The sequence below is a fragment of the Genypterus blacodes genome, unplaced genomic scaffold (assembly GCF_046128005.1).
Source record: "Genypterus blacodes isolate CSIRO-AG114 ecotype Tasmania unplaced genomic scaffold, CSIRO-AGI_Gbla_v1 ptg000002l_1, whole genome shotgun sequence".
NCBI lineage: Eukaryota > Metazoa > Chordata > Actinopteri > Ophidiiformes > Ophidiidae > Genypterus > Genypterus blacodes.
In genome coordinates, this window is record NW_027466816.1 from 1,342,553 (window position 1) to 1,370,540 (window position 27,988).

Genomic DNA, 27,988 nt, shown 5'->3' on the forward strand with positions numbered 1-27,988 from the left:
TACATAGGTCCTAATAATTATAATAATTACTCTGTTCCTTTTTTAATGGTGCTGTAAGTTAAATTCAACAAAGCTCATCAGAAGTGACTTATAACATTGATTTCAAGATGATTTCAAGTTCAATCAAAATGGGAGTGAACCTGTGGTGCCATTTTATGATTATCTGATCGATTAATTGGCAAAATGAAGATGTTGATGACTGAAGTTGTCCCAGTGCCATGATGATGATGATGATGATGAAATAATTCAAGGGGACAGACATTACCTGCAAAAAGATACATTTTTATTTCTATTGTTGACAAACATCTCCGTGACAACAAGAGGAAAGTGTGTGATACTTAACCCACCGTTAAATTTACTGTGTCTTAATTGGATAATTAGTTTGTATCTTAATGGTCTCAACAAACCCTTTCCGTGGTCATGTCTGATGATAGCAACAGACTCTGAACTCGTTTTTTATTGAGGGTAAATACCACACTAAACACACTCAAGATCAAAGCCCAAGTGAGATGAAACCATTAAGTTTAAGTAAAACTTCATCACAATTTTTGATGTTCTATTTTCTATGTTCTATTTTGTGTTCAGAAATGTAGAATAAATGTATTTTGCCAAGATCGGATGTGTACACCAGCTGAGGAGGATATAGAAAGCTTATTCTACAATGTTACATTCCCCTTATGCTGTAAAAGCCTACGGAAGTATTATATACATTGTAACAAGAAAAAACAAAATGCCTCTTGCCTACACGTTTATGTATATTTCAAGTTTCTTGCAGGGAAAAGCGTTTCCTTTGCAGTTCCTCTTTCTCTTAATAAATCATGGCACACAACATTGGCAAAGGAATTCAAATTTTAATCAAACACGGAGCGATGGAATTGATTCCTAGGTTCACTCCCTGATGATGTTATGACACAAAGCAGCGGCCCATATTGTACATAGGGGGGCGCTACACCAGTGAACGTAGCTTTACCGCAACCAAAGTGCGCTTTGGCATCACCACGTTGAGTTATTGTGAACAATGCTGCTTTAGGTTATTCTGTACATAAGCTGCTGCATATCGACGCCTTCTTAAAATAATCGCCTAAGTCATTTTTTCAGATTTTTCAGGAAACACAAAAAACTGAACCACTTGTTGAATATATGATTTTTACTAACAATTTTAATCATGTGTAGAATGGCACGATCTGTTTAACTGAGGATGTGGGCAATTTTACCAGAGGTTTTGATAAAAAAATTACTTAGGCAATTATTTTAAGAGGGTGACGATATGGAAATCTACGGAAAACCAGAAACTCAAGCGAGCTTCCATCAACACGGTGGCACAGACTGAACATGTTATATCCATCAGTACATTTTCCATTAATACATTATCACATGAGAGTCACAATCCCTTTGTAGTCAGACACATTTATAACATTAACATCTTTAGGACATTCTATGATGTTTCGATGTAAGAGTTAACATTTTAAGAATCACTGACATTAATTCTTGCAGTTTTCTTGAGTTTTAGATTAGAGAAATTACATAATTTATTTTCATGTCCAAAAATGTAATTCAACTGGATGTAATCATAAAGATTTTGTTACACAGCAAGTACAGTAAATTAGTGTGTTCACATGGAACTTTGATGAGGTTACACATTTCATGTTATTAACCAATTGCAAAGCTGCTTTGACTTGTTGACTCCTCATCATGCTATCCAGTCGGAAACAAAGGAAGTTATCAGTTTTTACTCATATTTTTATACAATTCTTGTCTGGGAAAATGATAAGATCTATATAATGGTTTATGGTCGCTGGTCAATCTGGCCGAGTCAGGCAGATAAACTCAAATACTGGAGTATTTGAATGCTTTTTCATTATGTTGATTCTTGAGTACACATTACTATTCATCTACAATGAAGCTAGGAGTATGTTCATATAAACAGTACATGTTGTGTAACTTCACATTGTGTCCAATCGGGGCACAGGTCATGGTGGGAGGAGCGGAGTCCAGTGGAGACCTGTGCTGCTGGTAAAAAAAACAATTATGAAAATGGCTTTGAGCTTTGCAGTCAGCTTGGTGACTTTGTGTGTGGAGGAAAACTCCTTATACTCCAGAACAGGTCTAAATAGAAATTTTTCTCACTTGGACTTCAATCAATACATTATTGTTTTTTCACCCTTTTAAGTACTGTGTTGAGACCATAGTTTCTATCAGGACCTATTAATGCCTACAAAGAATTCACAAAAGTAATTTGGCACGTGACTGTACGAACCTGACAGGACTCGACTAGACTCGACATAATTTTTAAGATTCACATCGGGCATTGGTTGGCTTCAACTTCAAACATAGACTCCATTTTGTCAGTTTTCTCCGGTTGCCGACTGGTAGGGTTCAGGTCCACCCAATGTTAAAATACATGCTGGGTCAAGCTCTGTTTGACACACTGAGCCTTGCCAGTTGTCCTAAACCTACGGACAGCGTTACAAATGCTCTGTCCACTCTTCTGACACTCTTCTGTGTTGCAGTCACATTGTGTTTCGGACTGGTAAGAGTAAATCCTGCCTTTGCCAGCGTTAAATAGAACACCCACAAATTAGAAACTCACTCAGCAGTTTAGCGAGTCTTTTTCTGACACACCCTTCCAGAGGTCATACAGTACAGGCAGAGACACCGGATCCCGTATCGGCTCCTCTCATACACAGCAGAGAGTTTGAGATCAGGTGATGCTGGTGTCAGTTGTTCACACCAGGTTGTAAATGTGCAGATCCCTCTGACGTTGCAGGTTCAGCTGTTCCTTTCAATAGCTGCTTTCATGGCCGGTCAGGATGTAGAGGTTACTCAGGGCTGAGGGGTCGTGTGTCGGCGTGCTCTGAAGGATGATGTCCCTAGTCCACAAATAAAGGACAAACAGGAACAAGAAAAAAAGCAGCCATTTTTCAAACAGAGCTGGTCTCCATATATATCAAATACTCATTTATCACTCTGAGATCACCTTGTATTTTTGAGACGATGCTTATTTGAAGGTGAGCCTTTGTCAACGATTAACTATTATATTATGTTATTAAAGGGTCATCGGTTAACATGTTGGAGTTTATTCTGAAAGTGAGTTTGTGCAATAAATGTTTGGATGATGTGTTGAGCATGTAATCACACACAACACATGTAGTTCATTTGTGCCACATTATTGATGTTGATGTTGATGTTTGAAACTTCACTTATCCCCTGAGTATTGGCTGTAAATGTGTGGCTTCAATAACTGCATATTCATTAGGGAATAAACAGCAATTACTAAAACCCTTACTGACTAAACGGTACTTGGGGCCGTCCCCATCGAAAACAACAGTTCAGGCTGATATTGCAGTGTTTCCAGGGTAACCAGGATAGAACTAAAGCCAAGCTTTAGTGTCTGTGTGATTGCGTGTCCATGTGGGCGTGCGTCTGTGTGATTGTGTGTCTGTGTGAGTGTGTATACGTGTGTGTGTCACAGACTTAGCAGTGATGAATGATCATTTGCACCTGTTTGTGGGTCGCTTTTTGTTTGGAATTGTATTGGAGAGTGAGTGAGAGGGGAGTTGCTACTTTCTGTTGCCCGCTATTGAGAACACTAACGAGAACGCTAATTTGAAATAAACAAGAATTAACATTGACATGGAGAGTGACCTCTCCGAAACACACAAAACAGCGTGTCGGCTAACAACTTTGTGAATATCTGCCTACACTCGAACTATTTTGCTTTACCACTGATTTCATAAACAAACAGGTCAGTAGATCAATCACCTTCTGCAGTAATTAGATTATTTGTCCCCCCCCCCCACATCTGGCCCCCCCTATGAAAAATTTCGGGAGGCGCCACTGTTGCTGGTACAGTGTATACAACACACTGATCCATGTAGCTTACCTGTTTGTTCCTAGAACTCGAAATGCTCTGGTCTCATCTGTGATCTCCTGTGTTACCTGCATACACAATACACAAGCAACTGATTATTGTATCACCATCCATCATGCAGAAATATATTTGAGAGGATGAGTAATATGCTTGAACACCAGATGGCGATCATCACCTCATCTGAATGGAAACTCCTTCCCTTCAGGCCGTGTTTCCAGAAAGCCAGAACGCTGTCCTGTAAGCAAACTACCAAAACACCACATGTGACTCAAACTGTCAGCAGCCACGTGTGCTGCGTTGAAATATGTTTGTCGTGGACGCGGTTCGCACCTAGCGTTTCAATGGGGAAGTCGAAGACCATTTCAGCTGCTAGCTCTTTGGATGGAAGCCCCTGCAGGTTCACAATCTTTACAGTTTCTGTCCAACGAGCATTAAGGTGACGAAGAGAGATGTTGTTCATCAGCATGAGAAAGGGTTTGTAGATTCATAACTATTCATGAAATTTAAGTTACTTACTTTCTAATGCGATCAGAACAGTGTCTCTGTCCAGCTGGGTTACCTGCATGGCTCTTAGCAGTCCACGATCTGCAGGGGCGGAGACACAAATCAAAGAGCAAGCCAGCAAAATTAACTTTACTTGAATGTTACAATAGGAATTTTCTTCGCTACTTCGGCAAAAATGGAGAGTGAGTTGTATTTATGGATTGAATTAACCATATTGTTAACCACATAGGCCCAAGATGACCCAGTACCTTGGTAAGTAAAGTAACTAGCCCGCTCACTAGCCCTTCCAGATGCCCAGTGCTACAGCACCGCTCAGTGGACAGTCTGGGATATGGTTTTTACATCAGAGAACATCAGTCAGGAAAAATTGGATCAAAATCTAGGTACCAGATCCAGTTCCGAGGTTAATATTTGGAGTGGAGAAACACAATAGCCAACTCAAACTTGCGTACAGGTGAAGATAAATCTATATTTGTAGCCCATAATTTATAAAAATATGAGCTCTGTGGACAGACAGGTTTAAACAGGCAGCAACCACTCACATCCTACCTGGAACTGAAATTGGCGAGCCGTTCAGCTCTATAATGTCAAACTTTAGCTGTTGGTTGGTTGCAGGTTTTCCGTTGCTGCCGTCCCTGACACCGACGCAAAGCTGTGGAAACTCATCTGTCACCAACACCAGCAGCTCAAACACTTGGAGAGAGTCAGGGAGGCTCATTGTGATGTGCTGTCAGCCAAACAGAGAGAGGAAGTGTCTCATTATATGTGATCATAAGATCAATACAGAATTTGGGAAGTCGATGAAATCAGAGTTTCTAACTTGTGGTGTTTCAGGTTACAGATTCATGATCGTGTATGAAATGAACTGTAACAAGATTTATCTCTTACACAAACCATAAAGTAAAAGTACAAACCTTAAGCTGCATGAACTTCTGCAAAGGTTCATACCATAACAATAAAACTAGGCCAGATGGAACAGCGCCACAGAGGAACGTACTGTCCGTGTATGGGTTTCTGGCTGAGAGAAATGAGAGAAGCCCGCTGTTAAGATGCGAGAGAGCAGACATGAGAGAGAGAGTGCTGCTAGTGCTCATTATGCATCACTTACCCACACTGCACCTCCTGCAGCCTTTAGTGTCAGGAATCTTCACAGAAACTGCAAACTTTCTGCTGAGGAAGGGAAAATAAACCAAAGTAAGACTCCTGCCCCAACCTGTAGGTAGGAGCAAGGCACCAAAAGCTGCTTTGCCAACTACCAACAAGTACAGAACAAAGCAAAGATTAAGGCGGGGCTGTGACGTGGTGGCATACCTGGAATTTATCCTCTCTGTGAAGCGGTTGGTGCTGAGCGACAGGCTGCCATGTCTCTTCTGCACATGTCCTCTCTGCTCAAACAGAGCAGCCAGACTGTGGGAATAAAGCTGGGATGACTTTCCTGCAGGAGGAACATCAACACAACAACAACAACTCGTTAGAGCGAAGGAAAACCTGCGGCAGGTACAAAAGACATCAGCCTGAGCAGATCACCTGATTACCTGATACAGACATCAACACGTTGTTCATCACATACAGCCACGTACATCGCTGAGGGAGCAACTGTGGGAGGAACACAAACAGTGTGAACTCATCATACGTAATAACAGATCTTGCTAACACATACACACACAGACACTAAACAAGGTGAAAGTCCTTAGTGGAAGTGATCATTTCATATTGTGGTTTTGTCCTCTTACTTTTTCTAGTGTATCTTCATGAAGTTCATTGAGGTTGAGTGTGTAGATGCCCTCCTCTGCACCCAGAATAAGGTACTGATCTAATATGGCAAAATCAAAAGTTTTCACTGTATGTTGCACAAAACGCATGTACAAGATAACAAACAATGGTTGTCTATGTTTGGAATAAAACACCACCTCACCTCTCGTCTTGGGTAAAATCCAGGTGACAGCACAGTGGATTTGAAGAGGACAACCATTGAAGACTTTGGAAAAGCAGGCTCCCATCTACACAGGCCAGAGCGTAGAGTGATCAGTGATACACACACTGTATGCTGAAGGAATGAACATCTACAGGCTTCACATAATGTTAAAAATGTTAAGGATAGAACACAAAAATATGAAGGATAAAGAGGAGTAAATATAAGCATCAATAGACTTGAATACAAATAACATAAACATAATATATAAATGTATAAATAAGTACTGATTTGGACAATGTATATATAAAAGTCAAAATTTGTCACTTGTACCGTTGGTCTCTTAAATGTATCTTAAATGCATCAGATCACACATGGAGACGCAGATCATCTCTACAGCCTTGTGCCTTGCTCAAGGGCAATGACAGGAGTGATTTCCCCCTCACCGTCCGTGTTTGACGGTGGAGGCGAAGGTGAAGCCCCCAGAGGAAACAAACATGCAAACTCAACTCTGAAGGGACCGGGGAGGGTACAGGATTTGAACCAAGAACCTTCTTGAACCAAAGCAAGTCTTGTAAACGTCCACTGATTGATGCTAGCCATCATTCGATATGAAGCATTTTCCACACATCTGGTGTGCAATTTTTTTTAGCATGCACGATGTGTATGTAGTGATTAATCAGTGTTTGTTTGATGTTACATGCTGTTAGATGTCACACTTACATGGACTTGAGGGGTAGGAGGAAGTCCATGACAAGCAGCTCTCTAGACATTAAAAGGTTACACGTACAAAAAACAAAACAAAAGGTTTGATGAAAATCAGCTTTGTTCAGATTTCGCCTCTCTCACACACACACACATCAAAGGCCCACTGCAGTGAAAATATGATCTATGAATGTATAAGTAAGATACATTTTGTGATCTTAATTCAGATTTTTCGAAGTTCTGTTTAGGTGTGTTTAGGAGTGTTTTTGGTCAATCAATCCTTTCCTTACAAAGTTTGAGCAACGTTCCTTTCAACACACTTTCCACCAGGGGGCAAAACCGAGCTTAGAGTGAATCAAATGCCTATGGCATGTAAAACATCCTGTTACCATCAGGCTGTCAGATGTTAATATATTGTAAATGGACATGCGGGCTTAGAGTAAACAAGAGTTCCGCTACTGCATTTAGGTAAGGAAGAGGGAAAATTATGCCAAATATGAATTCAAGCTTATTTCAGTAACTGCAGTGGGGCTTCAACGGCTCAAAACCACATCAGACCGGGTTAATGTGTTAGCAAACACAATGTAAAGATAACAATGTCTGAATGAACGCACACAATCTTCTGTCTTTTTCCTCAGGGTGCTCCACTCGGGCGACAGAGGCGCCTCTCTTTTTGGGGATGTGCTAGGGGAGCAATGTTTCCTCTCGGTCACCGCAGCATCGCCAACAGGCAGACAGGGGTCACTGCAGCGCTGCCGGATGTCCTGCGTGGCTGAATAGCGGGCGAGACCTGGCAAAACACATCAGGCAACACCAAATGACGTAAAACGGAAATGACAATAATCCTTTCACTGCTTTGGTTATTGTATAGAATAAGAAGTTTTTAACGAATAAAGTTGCAACAATGAAAATTTGTGGTTTTCTATTACAAATATATAGTCAAAACTCCTTGTACCTGAGTTAGCGCTGCAGTCGGAGGTGACGGTGGCTGCGTCGGGCCCCAGTGTGCAGCTCGGCCTCAGCGGGTCAGTGTGCTCTGAGCTTTGGGCCAGACAGCTGAAGGCCGGCAGAGAGGCAGTGGACGGACTCAGCAATGCACTCTTCCTGCTGCTTTTACAACCCTGGAAACACAACACGAACAAAATGATTATTGACGATTGATGATGATTATTGATGATTATTGATGATTGAGTCCCAATAATATCTCCTAAACTTATAAAGAGAAAGATCCTTCAAGTTACTATGTGGAGGATTTTAAAGTCACCCAGTCAGATTATAAAGGTGGAATGTGAACAGTGATGCAGGTTTTGATTGTCATGCCAATGTAGAGCGAAATGTTTGGCTTTGGTGGACATGAATACGTCTTTTATTTATTCAGCTGCGACTCACATCTGTAGATGGTGCCCTCCTGATGGTTAAACTCCTGAAAGACAAAGGATCAACAAAGCCCTGATCAGACGATCAGTGATTGGACAGATGACTAATTATCAAAATATCTAATCAATCACCAATCCTCGTGACGATAAAGCTGAGCAACATATAGAAAAACAAAAATGCAGAAGATTATTGAGCCTCCTGAGTCACATAGGAGAAAATGAAACACTGAATTGACCTTCAGAATAAAATCAAGAAATAGTATTTACTTATTTTAAATCATAATAGAAATTCCAATGGTCTCTACTTTTTTTGTATTAAAATGCGTATTTACTACTTTGATAATAAAGTCCAAAATTAATCTTTGGAGTAGTTTTTGTGGTCATACTTATGTTGGATTCACGTGTTGGCAGTGTGCAGTAAACTTCTCGTTTTGGGGAAATGTAGGGAATGGCTTTTGTGACTTAACAAAGAGAAACGTAGAAGGCGTGGACGATTATTAACATTACTAGTGAGTGTGTGACAAGTTTATCATTATTAATACAGCGCAGGAGTCCACACATTGTTCTTGCTTGTTCCAACTGAACTATACAGACAGATATTTTCGTTTTTGTTGGTCTAATCAAAAATTCTTGCTATGTTTACAGTCTACAGTTACCACTGATAAATGTATTTGTCCTGCTGTTTGATATATGTAGTGTTTCCTAAATCAAAAGCATCATTTTTGGACTTTACCATGGCAACGGCTCTGCGTCTACTATCATTGTTTGCACTGTCATCATGTGAATCCAAATGTTTCCAAACCCAATGACACAAATGAGCACAGTGTTGTATTTCTGCTATCTGACCTCAGGGAGGCGCCACAAACAAGCACAAGAAGCAATAAGAACAAGCAGGTTTGATCTACACCTAGTGATGAAGAACACAGCAGAACTTTGACAGGATTAGGAGAGAATGTACACCAATAATATGAAAGTGATACACCAGCAAATTTAGGAAATGTAATGATTTTCGGGGAAATAATGTCTAGACAGGTTGGTGACATTGATAAGGATCCATTCAGAGACCTGCAGACTTGATATGTGAACGCCAAAATGCTACAAAAACAATATTATACCTATTTTCTGGACGATTACATTTTGTAAACTTGCTGGTGAATAACTTGGCTTGGCTGAGATTCACACACTGCTAATCACATTGAAATGGGGGTGGAGCTAAGGGGGGTGGAGCTGGTGGGTGTGGCCTACCTGAGCTGCAGAGCTTCCTCCACACATTCCAACAGGCTCCTGCAACAGGAAGACCTGAGCTGTGTCTCATGTCATGGACACATCCTCAAAGGACGCAACCTGAGTACGAGTACAAAGGCCGCGTCCTGCAAAGTGTAAGAGGGCCTAATGGTGTTGAAGTTACAGGCCGTAGACAGAACACACAGAGCGCTTTGAAATTCGGAAGCGCACATGCGGCCCGCCGGGCCAATCGCGGCCGGGCTGGATCGGCTCCCCACCCCTGGTCTAATTCACTAGAATCGAAAGGAAACCGACGTACGGAAGTTGTTTTCCTATTAGGATGTGGAGCCTAGCCTGTCCAGCTTGCCTAGTGGTCAGGCTCAGGTCCATCTGACAGAATTTTGTGAGGCTGTAGTCAGGTTCACATTGAATTTGTCAGAATATGACAGCTGTAAAAGCATCATACTATACTGATGACGTTATTTTTCCCACGCCTATTCCGCACATAAAATTGCTCATTTGGTATCATGTAACAGAGAAATGTAATCCTTTTTTCTTGGTTTTGTGCGACCCATAACCCTAAAAAGACTAAAAGACAAAGTATTCTGAGGAATTCTTCACTTCCGGTACGTTTGTGTGTATGGTTCTGCAATAGTGGCAACAGACATCTGGACTGGCTGCCTTCTAGTCAAGGAGAGAAAGGAAAGGAGAGGATTTAACTCACGGCGAGTTGTCTTCATCCCCAGACAGACTCCAGTCATCATCGTAGGAGCCCTGCTGAGATGGAAACCATGACAGAACCTGTGGTCATATTTACGTTAATATAGATCATATATCAGTGTGGTATGTCAGAAAAGGTGCATTACCAGATCTGGATACGGCTCGGTGACTTTCCTCAGCGGGGGCCCGAACTTGACCTGGTCGACTGAAAGGAGACGAGTTAAGTGAAGGTTTTGACAATCTTGGAAAAGTCATCAGTTGTGAAAATCTGTATTTGATCCCTTGAAATGTTTTGGAACATTGTGAAAAATACCAGTTTTTGTTAAGTCGTGTATGTTTTTTTATAATGTTGTCAAGTCAAACTCAAATCTCTTATCATCTTTGGAAACCAGACAGTTATGGTTAGTAAAAGCATCGCTCCACCACGTGGATTTCCGCTTGTTTGTAAAGTCACCATGGTTTTGAGTTACGCATAACAATCCCACTAACCTGAACAACACTTAGTGTGATGTTTGATTGCCTAAGATGCGCTTGACATTTCATTACTATTCGTTCCTGTTTGGGCTTATGTAAGAAGGTTTTCGACTGATAGTTTGCAGCTGATAAGAGAAGCTGGGTTGTTATGAAACCACAGAGAATCAGAGAGAGGAAATGAATGTATGGAACCACAAAGTGAAACCATCGTGTGAAATGTAATGTGAAAAACGGCACAGTGGCACAGAAAGGAAGAACAAATTATATTACATTTAATTTGAATACTTAAGTATCTGATTACACATTTGAGAGTTATGCGTTCATGTAAATACTGTGTATGTAATGACTAAACAAACAGCACAAATGCAGCCGAGGGCTGATTGTATGCATGTATACATACACTGTATGCTGGTTGCACTCGCTCAAGAGTGCTTTCATTGTCTGAAGAGTGGTTTCATTGTCTAGTAATGAACAGCCCCCCCCTGCTCTCTCTGATATGAATCGGGACAATTGCTCCTCAGTCATGCCGCCTGGTCCATACATGTGGGACGGAGGGGCTGCGTCAGAACATGCCATTCGTGTGTGCTGGACAGTGCCATGGCTGTGATTCACGCCATCAATGGGCTGCTTGTGACGTTGAAACTCAAGAATGATGTCTGGATTCACACTCTGGGCTCTGCGTTGTACTGTACATAAGCCTGGTGTTGACCTCAGCTTCCTTTCTTAACAGTTCAGTGTCACACAATGAGCTGACACATTGCAGCGGGCTTAACCGCTACGGACAATGATTACCACCAATGTACTGCTGCTCCCATCACAACAAATACTGATCATGGTGGCCAGATATCACAAGAAAACACAGCAACCAGGGCCATGAAAACAAGGCAGCAAAATAAAATAAAATAAAATAAAATAAAATAAAATAAAATAAAATAAAATAAAATAAAATAAAATAAAATAAAATAAAATAAAATAAAATAAAATTAAATTAAATTAAATTAAATTAAATAAAATTAAATTAAATTAAATAAAATTAAATTAAATTAAATTTCCACACAGCATTTCCTTTGCATGAGCGGGCCTCCACTTTGGAGTTGTTGGAGGTTGTATTTGATTTACTAGCTAAGTAACAGGTTAGGGAAGGCTTTTTCCTGAAGCATAAATATGTGTGTGTGTGTGTGTGTGCGCGTGTCCGACCTTACATTGTTCCTCAGACAGCGTCCTCTCTACAGGCAGGTGCTTCCCTGCTGACTGAATCTTGTCTGGAGCAACTTCCCCATTCTGCTCAGGTGACACAACAGGATGTAACCTTCGACATGTGGGCAGTTTTATCAAACACATTGGATTCTCGGAGGCACTAACCTCCAGCTCGCTGTCCTCCATGCTGTGGGTGTGGCTGCTGTGCAGCTCAGGGTTGCTCGCCGTGTCCAGCAGCTCGATCACCAGGTTACGAGTCAGCAGCTGGGTCACGAACGGATGCTGGACGAACAAATCACACAACACAACACTTAGCCAGTTTTCGGCAGAAAACAGTGAGTCTTGCACAAGTGTGTCCTCACTTGTGTGTGGTTAGGGGGCTGCTAAGTTGCTGCTTGGGCAGTTGCCATAATGATTGAAGATGCTAGGACAGTTGCTAAGGTCTTTGCTGTGGTTGCTATGGTGTTCTGGGTGGTTGCTAGGACTAATGCTGTGGTGTTTGGCGCAGATCCTGGGATCTTGTGGATGTTGCAAGGGCAGCTGCTATGGTATTTGAAGTGATGTCTGACACAAAGCAGAGTGGCAGGGCTGAGGTTTGTGTCCTGCTGGTAAAACTATAGGCCCAGTGGCTGTAAACATAATCAAAGTAATAAGACGGTGGTGTGATGATGTGTTTACCTGCAGCAAAGTCTCAGCTGAGGGCCTTTTCCGAGGGTTTTTAATGAGGGCCATCTTCACGAAGCTTTGAAAACCTGCAGACCTGTAGGAGGAAAAAGTTCAATTAATACTCCGGGGAGACGGTAAAAAACAATACGGGACAGCCGATCGGTGTAACGTGGGGCGAGGCGATATAAAATAATACGCGATGGCTGCTCATTCTCCTGCAGCGAGTATCGCCTCATTCATTTACCTGGGGAGGTACTTATTCATACCGCTCCTCTTCCGAACCCGCACTGCGCCCCCCCTGCAGTAGCTATGCGCCCCCCACTTTGGGAACCCCTGACTTAAGAGATATTAAACATACAAGTAGACGTGTCTCACCACTTGGTTTTGTCCTTCAGTCGTGGAGGCTGGAAGTTGCTCTTAGACATCAACATCAGAGCTCTGAACAGTTTAATAAGAGTTTACATTCAGAAACAGAAACAAAATCAATCATCACTACCAATTAAATATCATTTCATACATTTGTTTAATTCTGCATACGCATATGTATTTCACTATGTTCAATGTATTATGAAGTTCTGGCCCTGAATTGTTTTAAGGATTCAGCATATGTAAATATAATAATAATAAATGTAAGGTGTGATTTAAAGTACATTGGATTTGCATAGGAATAAACATCCATGTTTGGGTTGTCTGCGCTGACTCGCCTCATGGGGTGGAGGTCAAACATGGGCGGCTGGAGTTCTGCCAGCTCAATGGCTGTGATGCCAGTGGCCCAGATATCACACAGATGGTTGTAGCCACCTTTCTTCTCCACAGCTGCCACCTCTGGTGCCATCCTGGACAGATTTACACAGAAGAAGAGGAGGAAAAAATACAATGGTACTCAAATGAATACTGAACTAATTACAATTTCCTTAAACTTAATTAAGATTGAATGGAATTCTTCATCATGATGAAACAAAATCTACTGTTTATATGAAGTCATTTTCTTACTGTTTTACTCTATAGGATTTAAACTTCAGTAAAAGCACACACTGACTAACATCTCTGTGTTATGGGAAAATAAAGGCTACAGGCACGGTTTGATAAGCACAGTCCTAGAAATTGATAAGCTCGATAAGCCCTGGTGGAAACCATGTGGAAAGGACCGTAAAAATGTGTCTAACTTTATGAGGAATGACCTGATTTAGACAAAAACTGACACGAAAGTTCAGAACAGCTAAATGGAATATAACAACATTACCTGAGTAAATCCTTTACAGGTCTAGTTAGGTAACGTGATTTTTTTTTAATTAAGATTTATTACCTTAATTGTTACCTTAAAGTTATAATTTGCATTTGAAAGTGTTCAGACTGAGAGCAGATATTCATTTTACCAGTAGGGGGTTCCTATGAAAGATTTCCTTTTGGCCACGGAGGCGCTAATCTCTGCAGCCACGCCAAAATCAGCTAATAGTGCAAGAAAGAGAGAGAGAGAGAGGGAGAGAGAGAGAGAGAGAGAGAGAGAGAGAGAGAGAGCATCATGTCACAGGCAGGCAGCAGGGGCAGTTAAATAAATATAAACAGTCGTATTGTTATATCATCCTCCATACAGAGAGAATCAAAGATATGTTGTGTTTGTATGTTTGTTTGTTTGTGTGTGTGTGTGTGTGTGTGTGTGTGTGTTTGTGTGTCACGAAGATTACTTGATCACTACTCACCCAACTTCACATCTCCTCGTTCCGTCAAAAGGATGTTGGCTCCCTGGAAAACACACACATAACTATAGGTGTTGAAAATATGAAAACACACAGTTTGAAGGTATATGTTGACATTATCATCGTATTTGTAGCATTACTTAGTATTGTACATAGTCATAGAGTAAGATAACAACAATAGATACATGTATGTACCTTTATGTCTCTGTGCATTTTGCCGGTTTCGTGCAGGTGATACAAACCCTGGAAAAACATAAAACACAATCAGATGAAGATCAACATGTATAACCAAGACAACAGCAAAGCAACCTTCTTTCTTTTCATCCCCGCCACCCCAGCCCCACCCATTATCCCCACCTCAACCTCTCACCTGAAGAGTTTCTCTGCACACATATGCAATCTGTTTCTCCTTTAACGGGCCCGTCACTGTAACGACACGCACACAGAGGAGGCAAAGAAAACAGATGACAATGATGTCACAGAAGCATTTTAGAAATGTTTGTATGACTACTCTCTGTCTTATATCGAGTGAGATGAGAAAAACTAAGAGTTTCAACCAGTACACGATAAGCACAGAGTACAGTGTGAAAATGAAATATATTTTGAAGAGACGGGAGGAATTTCTCATTTTAGCTAGTATAAAGTATTAGTATTACTTCAAATTGTTACTGAGACATTCAGTTGTGAAGGAAACACGAGAATGATGTATCTGTACCGTGGTAAATATCCTGTAGTGAGCCCCCACCGCAGAACTCCATACAGATCCACAGCTTGGTGTTTCTGGAGAGACAAAACTTTCATTAGGCTGTTTAGGGATTTGTACCATCAACCTAAACAGTTGCAGCAGGTTCACAAGGAATCATGAGGCTTGTCAATGACTTTGTCAATGGCTAAACCGGGACCCACACAAATGACAAACAAGGCTGTCAAAAGTACTGAAAAGTATCAATTTAAAAGTATTAATTTAATTCAAGTATTATCCACAGTATGGATTCTGATTGCATACCTGAGGATTAGACTATTACTGTACATTTGTCTTTTCTCAGTTGCCACCATTTTCCCTTTTATTGACTTTTTGAAACTGAAAAAAAGTCTTAAAAGCTTTTCTACAACCTCAATACGAGCTTTTGTCATTATCGAGCAAAGTAACTATTGAAGAAAATGTGATTCTAAATTATACAAATATACATAGCAAGATAATTATGTTGACCTGCTTTGAAGAATGAAATATATCCTCAGTTTTGCATCAGATCTCAGTAAGTATCAAATCAAAGTTAGAAATTTAGTTAATTTAATATCATGCAACTATAAAGCCAAGGAGAACTAAATTTCACAGCACGGCTCACATATACTTAAAGATCGACTGATCTTGCTAAAAACGAGAGCGAGTGGGAGAGGAATCCAGCCGCACTGTGGGGAGACAAAAGTCAAATTCCGCATCTTTTAGTCCACCAACAATCCCAGGAATTCCACACATGTGCAGTGGATGTGTAGGCGGGAATCATGCCGCACCTGTGGTAGCTGCCGAAGTACGCCACAATATTTTTGTGCTTGCACTCCTTCATCATCGTGATCTCCTGTTGGATGGATGTGATGTCATCACCTGAACACACAGAGGCTACACGTTATATGCAGCACGGAAGGAGCCCCGATTGTAGTTCTACTCAGATCACTATGGGCCAAGCTCACGAGTTATCAATCAACCATTGCAGTGTGTCTTCCTTTTTCTACTTACAAGGATCAAGTTTGACGATCTTGATCGCTGTCATTTCAGACGTCCTGATGTTGCGAGCCTGGATGGAACAAAAGACCGCAATATGTGTTAAATATATAACGTAAATATACAGATTTTTCAGTAAGGTCGTTGATTGAATGGCGGATTTACCAGTGACACTAAATGTCTTTACTGAATTTCTCCTGGTTTTTGGCAGCCTGGTCCAGTGTGGAGCAGACAGCACCACTCAGTGGCCAGTCTTGGTTATGGTCTTTCTTTCATGGAGCCTGGAAGTCCCCTTAATTATCTGTTCTTTTTAATTTACAGCATTCATTCATATTTTCCACCCAGATCCAAAATTTGGGCCAAAAACCTGATCTTTACCTCGAATCTTCCCCCTTGTGAATATACTGTATGTTTGAATCCTTCAAGTAAGCAAAGTATAGCAGCGCAAGTAAACAATGATGCTGGGAGAGTGAAATTGAGGTACGTTGAGGCCCTACATCAGATTTACTTCTTTAACCGGCAGTGTTTCCAGTAAGAACAGATTACAGTTAAATCTCAGACTCGGAGTCACTTAGTTGCATGATCAAAGCGATGTTTTCTTTTCCTGCCTTCCGTGGTGTGTTAAGCTGGAGTGTGTGTTGTTTCAGGTCTGTCTGTGTGACAGATGTTACTATCACCTCAGTGACAGGAAGTTCTGTGGTTCAACAGGAAAGAAAACAGGAAGTAGACGCAACCGAGCTGCGCTGTTCAGCCACTTGTCCCATTGGCTGACAGGTTTGTTGGATGCACAAAGTGGCCTGACGTCATTTGTGCAGTGAATGGGGACAAGTAAAGTACAGAAATAACCAGAGAAGTCAAAACAATCTAGAAAAACAGGTAGAGCTTCTCTAACACTTTTACTTTCAGTTACAGTTAGCTATTTTGTTTTCATTCATTTTGGCTTGCCTCTATTTTCAGCAGGAGGCTTTGAAAATCTTTAACCGATTTCAATGAAACAGAATTGCCAGGTTCAAACAGACTAGGTATACGATTAAAATGTGCATAAGACATTATCACGGGCCTCATTTATAACCGTTACATAGGCACATTTTAGAGCAGGGGTTGCAACGACGTCGCTCGCGAGCTACCGGTAGCTCACCAAGCGTTTCTGAGTAGCTCGCCGAAAGGTTCAAAGAATACGCACATTTGACAACACATCGTCACTTGGTAAAGCTGTTTAAATTTCTATCCAATCAAATTCAGACATCCCGCCCCCTTTTGTCATATAACGATTATAAACCAATCAGCTGTCAGTCCAACAAATGACGCTGCTGTCAAGTTTGGTTACGTGACACCGTAACATTCGGCTAGCAAGCACACGCCGGATTTGAGGATGACCGGCCCGAAAACAGCCCCGATAAAAGGCAACAAATATACAATTTTCTTTAGGAATTAAAAAAAATTACGAATGGGAATGACAAGTGTGTGCGTGTCTCATTTGCGGTGCGAACGAGTCTGTGGAGCGCCACTTCACCAAAGTCCACAGCAACTTTTCACGGGACTTTCCGGCTGCTAGCAGGGCGCGATGTGTCGTTAGCGAACAAGCCGGCTCAACGACCAGAATTCCAACATTCCAAAACTATTTTAATACCTCATGAACATATTACCACACTCTCTGTCATCTCACTAACATCAGAACAGACTGCACAACATTTTGTAAATGTTCACACAAAAGATGCTTATTCAGCTGGTTTGGGTGGAGAATCAGCCATGTGGATTAATGTTATGAATAAAGGTTGGAGACCCCTGCACTAGGGTAACATCATAAAAAAGCATCAAACAAAACAGAAACAAGCTGAAGCAAGGAGAGAGGTGGAGCAGAAATCAGGTTTGTAAGCTGTGGTCAGATGATGTTTGAGGAGTTTTTTAAGAGTCCAGAGATTAAGCGGATGGTTGAGGGGAGAGTGTGCATTATACTATATTACGTTGTTTATTAAGTTATGTTAGAACTGAATTATTATTTAACTAAATTTTTTATTTGCTATCGCATTGCTACAGTCGACAAAATCCCCCAAAATGTCTAATTTCACCTTGCACAAGTACGTAAATTGAAGTTTTTCTTTTGGTCTTGGATTCAGATGTGGCCATTCGAATTGCAAGTGCAAGGCTGAGTCATTTAAATATGCATCAATTCAATTGCATTGACCATTTATAGTAAATAGTGGGAGTGCCGCGGGTGTGATATGCATCTATTATATGAGATGCTGACTGCCAGGATGAGCTCAGTAGAATAAGAAGTATTTTTTTCCCTCAGTGTCTGCAGTAGTTCTTGTGCTTGATTTAAGCACAGAGCTGTTGAGGTTTCTGGCTGTCTGCTGTGTGAGTCAGGACGCAAACATCCTGTGCAGCTCAGCCGTCCGCCGCCTCCTGCATCCTGCAGTGCGACAGAGTGTTTGTACCACTTTAGCAGTTGTGGTGTCAAGATCCTGCTTATCTTAAATGTGAACTTTTCAGGAAATGAAACAAAAAACACAAAGACCTTTTAACATCTAAAGAGAGATTTACTTTCTTTCTTTCTTTCTTTCTTTCTTTCTTTCTTTCTTTCTTTCTTTCTTTACTTTCTTTACTTTGTTTCTGTGTAACTATTAACACATCCATCATTGAAAATTCCTTTCCTTAGAAGAGTTACAACTCAGACTCATACATACAACCAATAACACTGCAAGACACACACCTATGTGGACTCAATTGACTCAACGTGTCTCGTGTCTGACTCGACATCTAGATCCTCTCCAACATAACAGGAGATTCAGCGTTAAACCTGGGGTTTAGCTTCAGTCTTCAGACACTTTGCTCCAAAGTGTTTGGGTTTGCTGAAGCTGCATCATATCAGAACATTCCTCTGTGATCATGAAGGTCACCTGTTATTGTGTCCATTTTTCCTCAGCTGACCTTGCCTGCTTTTATCTAAGTTTGTGAATCCAACATTTGCAAGTCAGCGGCCCACTGAGCGCTGCCGTGAACCTCTTCTAGGCTGCAGGGAAACAAATTCTACTTGTACACTGTCTGCGTATTTCTTCTTCAACTGAGCTTGTTCTGGCAGTCAGCATCTCACATAATACATGATTTGTATCAGGAGCTGCAACAAAAAATCTGGAACATTCACAGCAAAGATTGTTCAGTGCTGACTGGGTCAGACTGGAACAATGCTCGTGGGTTACAGGTCCAAAACCTAAAGGCCTGATTGAAGCACATACCACTGGATGTAACTCCATGGAGAACCAGCAGCTCATAATTAGTCAGAATAATTATATTTGGAAGGATTTTAAAGGATTAATCTTTTTCAACATAACCTATCAAATTAAATCTATTTCATTTGCAAATAAGTGTAGCAATTACAACACTTCCATAAGTTTCAACTGTTTTGATTCTGCAGAGTCACCACCTGGGGCTCTTCAAGTACCTCTAGTGGTCCACATACCCAGGTGTGAGAACCACTGCTTTAGTTCATTTTGGTGTCTCTTATCTAACTCGTGTAAACAATACCAATTCAACATGCTGCTATGTGTATAAAAACGTGTGTTCTTCTCGTTGATGACGACACGAGGTAAATGATCGAATCGGGTCTTCTTTATGCAAAATAATTGATGATGATCGGAATGTTCCCACTCACCTTGAACACATCTCCGTAAGTGCCGCACCCGATCCGCTGGATTAACTCGTAGTCCTCTAAGGGGTCCAGGAACGAGACCCCGATCCGGTCCATGCTGTAAGCGGGACTCTACTCACACATCCCGACTGAGGCTGCCAATGTTCGGCAGAAAGCAGCAGAGGGACCCGCTGATCACCTGGAGGAGCTGACACCGGAACACCTGATTGGTGATCAGCGCATTCCAAACGAATTAATCCGAAGGGCAAAAGCACACACATAAACACACACTCACTCACACAGGCTTCCTCTGTTCCTCACTGACACGCTGGTGCGCGTAACCGACACCCGCACACACAGGCAGAGACGTTCTCGACGCAGTCACAGAGGAATGAGGACGCGCATGAGCACAACGCGCTGCGAAAAACCAACAAATCTGCCCGTTACTTAGTTTCTGTTCAGAGTAAATTTGCATACTGATTCTACTATAACGGCTCTTATGGACGCAACCTGACAGAGGACGTAATTTCAGGAGACCTTGTGAAAGTCGGAAAATCATTTTAAAGTTCGAAATTAATCATTTTACAATGTGTATTCTTGTTAAATTGTGTTTTGTTGGTTACCTCAGGCACTACGATTTTAAGCGTAAATCCAAAGGTGAGTCATTTTAGGACATGATGAGTTGATTTTGTTGTGGTGTTTAGATTTTATTTCATACACAAGACTGCTACTTACCACTAGTCTAGTCCAATGACGTCACTGCAGCCATCAAACCAACCAGTCAGTTTAGAAAGATCTGTGAGTTCTGTCTTGTCTTCCTTTAATTGATGTTTAATGCACCTAACAAATTAAACTGATTTTTTCCCGATTTTTTAGCCAGATCAAACCTTTAACAAAGGAGATTCAAAATATCACAACCATTGTCAAATCTTTGTTAATTTCAACAGTAAAAAATACTAATTATAAAAAAACATCCAGTCTAAAATGAGCCTTAGATCATATCTGCCTGCATGAATTGTGAATTTAAATAATCGAGTGTCATGATTTGAGAAGGTCTCAAATCATGGCACTGGAGTATTTAAAAAAAGTCACAATTTGCCCTAATGGCAGTGGCGCCACCAGCGGGGGAGCCAGGGGGAAAATCACTAGCCCCCCCAGTGACCTTCCATCACTCACACTCCCGAGTCAGAGTCTTAGAGTCACAGTTGCGCAGGTGAGGGGGGGGGAGGGGGAGGGGGCTTCCATCGCACACTTGCGGCTGACTGAGACCGACTTGTGACTTGCTAAAGAGCGTGGCCAGTGACCTCAAGCTTGTGTAAACCTGAGTTTGTATGTATGCGAGCAAGTATAGTCAACCAGTTCATATTTTAATCAGGTCTTTATTACTTGCAGATACAAAAACAAGAGCAAACCCCACAAGTTATCAGACGAGACGCTCGCATTCAACAGTGCATGGTCAGTGTGGTCTCTAATTGGTAGAAACAGGCCTGCCGCAGCTACGCTCACACTAAAGGCCTCCTACGTTGAAAAAGAACGAAGGTAAAGTAAGGCAACGTACAGAGAAGCTGTGGAGAGAAGTGGACCATGTTACACGGTAACTATCCTAAATTAATTGCTTCCGATGCTTCAGTCAATTCCATAAAATCCTAACAGCAAAACTTGATATTTACACACCTGTGAAACTTATTGTGACTGATCGTTCTCATTACTTTGGCTTCCCTAACGTTCAACGTCAATGTACAAATGTTACTCCTCAGTATTAGGGCCACTGTGGAAAACCAAGAGAGTTTGAGCATTAAGTCAAATTTGAGAAAAAAGGTGGAATATTATTCACCAGAATAAAAAAAAGAAATGTTTCAAGACTGAAGTTGCACGATTTTGAGAACAAAAAAAAAGTTGAAACGTTTGGAAAACAAATTTACAATAGTTCAATAAATAAATCAGAATGAGAATTAAAGTGTCATGATTTTGTGAAACCAGTCCGTCATGTTAGCATCGCTGGGCTCGTTCCTGCTAATTGTAAATACATTCCCACTTTATTCTTGTAACATTTTCACAAAACCTCTTGTGTTTCCTTGAAGTTGCCCCGACACTCAATTCATACATTTACACGCACTCGTTACTTACATATTACAATTATTTGCCTCTACTGCAATTAAGGAAAAGGTGTTTACCATGAGTCGTCACAGTCTGAGGCGAGGTGTTACTCGGTGAAAACGTACCGACCTTAGTCGCGTTAAGACGTATAGACGATGTTTGAAACAAAATCGAATTATTGCCTTAACCGCTGTTGAACTGAGGTTTCTAATGTGCGTGTAAATGTGCTGAGAATTGAAGTTCCCGCTAATTAAATAATCAAATGACGACCGAACATTTACAATCTATAAAACGAGCCAGAACAACAGAGAATCCTTAAATAACACAAACAGAATCAAACATTCGTTCCTTCAGTTCAAACCTGATATGTGGCATTCAAGAGCAGGTCGTCTGCGTGGAAAATAGATTGCTGGGATTATGGGTAAAAATCTAAAGCAAAGTGTTTCTCTCGAGTCAGCGTTTTCATTCACAGTATGACCGACTCCTCCTTACAACCACGTCACAACCTACAGAGATTTGCGCTGGCGCTTCATGAAGGACATGGAGTAATCCCCCGCTGGCGTGCTCTTCTGTCTCTTCATCTGGACTTGCGACTGAGCTGTGAGCTGCAGCTTGATGGCGCTAGAGTTCACCTTGGCTGCGCGCAACAACTCCTTCATCCCCTTCATCTTCTCGCTCTGGAAAGCCACGACCGGACTGGCCAATGAGGGGGACGCCTGCTGCTGGGATGATGGCGGCGAGTCCGGGATGGGGGACCCAGCTTTACCGTCGCCATCTCCGGCCCGCGAGCCCTGGAGGGAGCGCCGTCGTCCCCCGGCCTCCCCCACCTTCTTAGGCTGTGTGGCGGCGGGCTGGGTGGGCGGGGAGGTGGAGGCGCCAGGCAGAGGAGGGCTCTGCTCCTCCAGCTTGGACTCCCTCCTGGGGCCTCGTCTCCGGCCCTCCCGTGGGTCGTCGCTGGACTGGTCGTCGTCGTCCTGGGACTCGGGCTCTTTAGTGATGATGGACACCCTTTGACGCACCTTTGAGATTAGACAAAATAACAATAACAGTAAACCAAGAAGAAATAATGGTAAATAAACGTCAACTGCTCTCTGCACATCACAGGTGGCGTGTCGTGGGTTTCTAACCTGTGCTTCAAAGCGACTCAGGGACTGGACCAGGTAGGTGGCCCAGCCCACGTGGAGCACCGGCGTGGGGCTGCCCTCCTCCCATTTACAAATCCCATCATAGAAGCGCAGCAGGTGAGCAAAGCATTCTGGGTCCTGGAGCGCAGAAAATGCCGCAGCCTGCTTGGGGAGGTCATCAACCTGAGTGAAGAGCGGAGCGATCAAGAAGATGAATGTCAGTTATAACCTGTAGGATTCAAGGTCAATTAATGTCAAATTAGAGAGACAGAGACAGAGACAGACAGCGAGAGACAGACGGATGGTTACCTTGTCTCCTTCTCCTTCTGTACTTTCTGCAGCAGCTGTCGTCTCCTTCAGCAGGTTTGGGATCACATCGTTTGCGATGTCAAAGAACTCCTTGTAGATCTCCTCATCCTCACGGAAATAGTTATAGCTGCAGGAGGGAGGGAGGGAGGGAGAGGGAGAAGGAGAGAGAGAGAGAGACACAACAGACACGTTACTACTTTGTTATTCAAGTGTTTCTCAGAGACCAATTGCTTTGCTGCAGATACATTAAATTAATGCTGAAGTTCAAAGAAAAATGTGTCTCTCTCTCTCTCTCTTGTCACCCTGTCTATCTCTCTGTCTCTCTCTCTTTCCCTCTTTGGCCTAATGATTCCATAAGTTGGTGGTAAGTTAGTCCCTAAAAGTAGTAATGTTGAGGTGTTGTTTGGATGCATTTCTGTAGTATTTTTAGACACAAGGAGAAGCCAGTGTTTCCTTCTCTGTAGCAGTGAGCTGTGACTGGGGAACAATGGGTGGGCAGGAAAAGGAAGCTGTCGGACAGGGAGGGAACGTCAGGGATCGGCTGTTTTTCCTCTCAACGTCCTCGGGGTCAGGGTCAGTATTTTTAGACGTGAACAGTGGACGTTGCATTGGGGGGGGGGGGGAGACAACACAGCTTTCCACTGTCATCTTGTGGTTGTCTCTGGGATAGCAAGTTGAGATTCCAGCCCCATGCGTTTGGTTTTTGTGTGTCAGTTTGTATTTACGATTTTTATTCCTTTGCATTCACAGCTATGTTTATGCTCAGAATCAGACAATTGATGACTTTTGTAAACACCCGGCCATCAGCAAACATCACCCAAAGTAAGTGCACTGGAGTTCCACAAAAGGCCTTAACCCCTGTGGATAGACAATAAGCTTGTATAATGAAAGGGAAGTCGCATCTGTTGCCATGACAACGCAATCTGATCTGGATCGCTTTTTGTCTGCGCCTTTCATGGTGATAAAACCCATTACAACAAACAACCCCAGAGTGTGTGTGTGTGTGTGTGTGTGTGTGTGTGTGTGTGTGTGTGTGTGTGTGTGTGTGTGTGTGTGTGTGTGTGTGTGTGTGTGTGTGTGTGTGTGCACGGCGTTCACTTACTCCTGCATAACCTGTGCAGCCTCTGCCCAGGCCCTGAGAGCGTCCCGCACATTCCTGTGTCTGTAATGGAAGCCAGCCAGGTACATGTAGGGGTAGATGTGCTCGTTGTTGTAGTGCTTCAGAGCAGAACCCACAGCCTGAAACACAACACGGACACAGAGATCAACACTCGTCGTACAATCTGCAGCTCAGTACGAATTAAACAAGCATTCACAACGGAACGGCCATAACAACATTACACAACATCATTCAAACTTGATGAATCTATTGTACAAATACAATTTGACTTATTCCGTGCATTAGGAGATAATGAGAAAAAACACAGCTAAATATTTGTACATTTTCTTGAACTCTATGATGTCCCGGGTGGTTGCTAGAGGGGTTGCTATGGATTCCTGTGCAGTTTCTGACGTTGTTACATCATCATCTTTTGAATATGATTCAGTCCTTTAATCTTTCACACAAATTTTCTTGTGGGTAAAGTTATTTTATTTGAACTTGAAGTGAGACTCTCGTGCCATGTTTGGCCTTTTGACCTCCACCTGCCGTGTGACCTGTTGGACCTCTAATCTCACCTTCAGATGGATGTCCATGGGGCTCTCCTTGCCTGGAATAGGATCCTGATCCTCGAGGTCTGCCAGCGTGCCCATAGCCATGGGATACCTGAGGCACAAGCCACAGCGTCAGACTTCAGCAGATTCAAATGCAAAGCGCTGTGGAACAAAGCTCAAACTGCACTTACCTGTCCAGGTCGCCTTTGTCGTAGAGTAGCCACAGTAGCTTCTGTTCAACGACAAAGAAGAGTCAGAGAATGAAAAAACAGAACAAATGGATACAGATACATTGAATATAAATGCGCCCTAATATCCCTGCTGTATGTTTATCTCAGCATGTACATTTTGATGGTGTTTGTGTCGGATTCCTGTGAGGAATTCTGTGCCATCTAATTTCAATTAAAACCGCCTGTGTACGTTTCAGCCTTAATGAATCGTATCCTTGTTTGCTGTACATGGAGGAAATCCTGAATAAACAAATAACTGCCAGGCACTGTGACAGGCCAGCGTGTGTAAAACAAATCACTTCCTGCTGTAGCAACGTGTGTGAGTGTGTTCACCTGTTGTAGCTGCAGGAGCTCTGAGCTGTCTGTGTGCAGGTCCAGTGAGGGGTTGATGGCACAGACCATGAAGGCCACCTCCATGTTTCTGTCACATTTCATGTATGAACCCTTCAAGTACAACCAACTCTGAGGGGCGCAAACACACAAGACTGAGTGCGCATGTTACCATAGCGACCGAATGATCCATTGGCTTTGTTATTTTCATTCTGCATGAATCGGCTTTCTGTGAAAGCAGAACCAGGACGTCATCGCTCACCCTCACCTTCTCACTGACTCCCGCCGAGACCGTTTGTCCTCGCCGGTCTTCGTTACCCTTCCCGTGCCAGGTGACCTCGGCGGTCTCTTCACCGCCTTTGCCAAAGATGACCCAGGCGTGGTCTTCGGACAAAGCCAGGTGGACATCCTTCAGCCCGAGGACCTGGCAGGCTGCCACCACCGCAAACGCCACCCCAGAGCTGTCCAGTTTGGTGCCTGGTTAAAATGTGACAGACAGACAATCAACTTGTAAGAATCTCCAGAAAACAACAACAAAGCCCTAGGGAGGAAGATGCTTATCACTAAAATCACAAAGTAAGAACATTGTTCATTAGTGAAGTTGTACCAGTGATGAGACTGAAGAGCGACTGGATGTGGGCTCGGTCCTTGAAGTACGAGCGGCTCAGGCTGTTCCAGATGACGTCTGACACCTTCTTCACCAGCTCCCTGCTGGAGCCCACAGTCGTCCTCCGGTACTGCGACAGGTCCACGGCACCGCGAATCTGGGCCGTGAAGCGTTCGTACAGGGCTGAGATCATGCCCAGCTCCACTGTGGGAAAGCAGGAATTTGGACAGTCTGGTTCCAGCGGCTCAAACCGGACCCCTGGGACATTAATGGGGACAACCCGGTTCACCGCCAGGAAGTGTTCGACAAAACCCAGCACCAGGGAGAGGAGGGCCAGGTCTGGCTCAGACTTCTGGAGCTCAGCGTCAAACAGCTGAACCACGCCGTCGATCCCCCGCAGCGGAAAGTGCTTCTTCTGGGCTGAATGCAAACCCATGCTTCTTGTACGGTTTCTCTCCTCGCCTGCAGTACCGAAGACAATACAGCAGACAAGGAGTTAAGTTACAAACACATACAGAACATTCAGACGAAAACAAGTACGATGAACTGTAGAGAAGCTCTTTCATTACAAAGTGACTTCAGACTTGCAACATCAAAGCTGAGGTCCCACAGGATTAGACAATTTTCCATGCAACATCGTTCCATGGTGCAGAAGAATTCATTCATGTGTATCACTTAAACTTCAACATTCTATAGCTTTCCTCATTCCTTTCATTCATGCGGGCTTTCAACACATCTAATTTGTACCCACACATGCAGTCATACGACCTAAGGCTGTCATAATTCAGTTATATTAACAGCAAACAATATTTACATGGTTGATCAATATTTATTTATGTTATTTAGTCAAATTGAGCTATTCTAAATAAGTGAGGTTGGCATGGCAGCACAAACTGAATCACCTGTGCAGACAATAAGGTGATTGTGTCCTATAGGATGAGCCGGTCTGTGCAGTACAACAGTGGGGGGGGGCAGAGAAAGAGAAAGAGAGAGAGAGAGACGACTGTCTGCTTGCATAACGTGTGCGTTACATCAATCCCGATAACGGGGCTGTATGGCGCTTTAGTGGGCGGGTCCTGCCACTGCTCGGGTCGCACCAAACCCAGCAAATACGTCAATTTAAGCCGCCTTTTCTGATACATACAACGATATATGAAACAAACACCGCACACGAGCCGTAGTTTACTCTGTATGTGCCACCCAGACTCACATTTTCACCCCCCGCTCGTTGTATTTGCTAGCCAGTTAGGCTAACTCGCTAGCTAACTTTACTAAATTAGGTTATCGCTAGTTCTCGATTGGAGCTTGCTACCGGCGTTAGTTTGCCGAATGAACAATCATTTGTTTTGAGCCCAAATCGTTCAAAGGAGAGTGGAAAAGTGGGGCAGAAAGTGTAACGGAGGCGGTGACGCAGACGCCGGGGGCAGCTACCTGGATGACGGCTGTACTCGCGGGCAGCTATGAAGCTAACAAACAGCTAGTTAGCCAAACTACTACTTACTACTTAACCAGCTCGGCTCTCTCCGGATAAACCGCCACGATCTCACCCGAACACCCGCTCGATCTGGATTGGCATCTCCACTCAATCTTCCCGCTGTGTGAGAGTTTACCCACCGGTTTCCTCACAGCCTCAGCCACATGTTTTTGTTTGTGTCCCCCTTCTTTTTGCCGCGCAGTTCGGTCTGCCAGAAATCCACCATGAGGCTGTTTTGAATCTCTGGGTTTGCGTAACAGCGCAAATCTGCAAACAGCACGAAGCCACAATTGAACGCTGATAGGCCGATCCTCATGCTTACAGATCTTGCAAAATCTGCGCTCTTTCTCCCTCCTCGTGCATGCCGGGAAATGCCGTTAAAAGCTTACCGTTGCCAAAGATGACCAGCAGAGGGAAGCACGGGGTCGTTATGCGATGCATTGGGACAAATGGAGCTACGTCAACGTCTG

General features: G+C 42.9%; 2 protein-coding genes across 10 annotated transcripts; both read right to left on the bottom strand.

The window, feature by feature from the left end:
* Positions 1-831: 831 nt before the first annotated feature.
* On the bottom strand, positions 832-20,090 carry map4k2 (mitogen-activated protein kinase kinase kinase kinase 2). Of its 8 annotated transcripts, none has more exons than XM_076149433.1 (33): positions 19,990-20,090; positions 19,719-19,902; positions 16,082-16,139; positions 15,859-15,949; positions 15,062-15,126; positions 14,717-14,772; positions 14,542-14,589; positions 14,350-14,392; positions 14,026-14,098; positions 13,354-13,485; positions 13,025-13,087; positions 12,662-12,743; positions 12,149-12,265; positions 11,989-12,067; positions 10,459-10,517; positions 10,317-10,369; positions 9,614-9,652; positions 8,382-8,415; positions 7,948-8,113; positions 7,607-7,782; positions 7,011-7,052; positions 6,291-6,375; positions 6,109-6,188; positions 5,911-5,971; positions 5,687-5,810; positions 5,484-5,545; positions 5,290-5,393; positions 4,925-5,102; positions 4,388-4,456; positions 4,202-4,288; positions 4,047-4,117; positions 3,884-3,939; positions 832-2,870 (listed from the first exon to the last, which is right to left on the bottom strand). In XM_076149433.1, the coding sequence occupies exons 2-33, from the start codon at positions 19,809-19,811 to the stop codon at positions 2,783-2,785; spliced, it is 2,634 nt and encodes an 877-aa protein (XP_076005548.1). In that variant the 5' UTR covers positions 19,812-19,902; positions 19,990-20,090; the 3' UTR covers positions 832-2,782. The 8 variants fall into 8 exon arrangements, with proteins under 8 accessions (XP_076005548.1, XP_076005620.1, XP_076006000.1 ...); XM_076149505.1 differs by having other exon boundaries at positions 19,994-20,074; XM_076149885.1 differs by having other exon boundaries at positions 5,484-5,542; positions 10,317-10,366; positions 19,719-20,065.
* A 969-nt stretch (positions 20,091-21,059) lies between these two features.
* men1 (multiple endocrine neoplasia I) lies at positions 21,060-27,816 on the bottom strand. 2 transcript variants are annotated; one of them, XM_076150075.1, is made up of 10 exons: positions 27,659-27,816; positions 26,045-26,506; positions 25,706-25,914; positions 25,441-25,569; positions 25,069-25,109; positions 24,902-24,989; positions 24,327-24,463; positions 23,225-23,351; positions 22,919-23,098; positions 21,060-22,810 (listed from the first exon to the last, which is right to left on the bottom strand). In XM_076150075.1, exons 2-10 carry the CDS (start codon positions 26,478-26,480, stop codon positions 22,298-22,300), a joined length of 1,860 nt encoding a protein of 619 aa, XP_076006190.1. In that variant the 5' UTR covers positions 26,481-26,506; positions 27,659-27,816; the 3' UTR covers positions 21,060-22,297. The 2 variants fall into 2 exon arrangements, with proteins under 2 accessions (XP_076006190.1, XP_076006116.1); XM_076150001.1 differs by having other exon boundaries at positions 27,546-27,815.
* Positions 27,817-27,988: the final 172 nt, after the last annotated feature.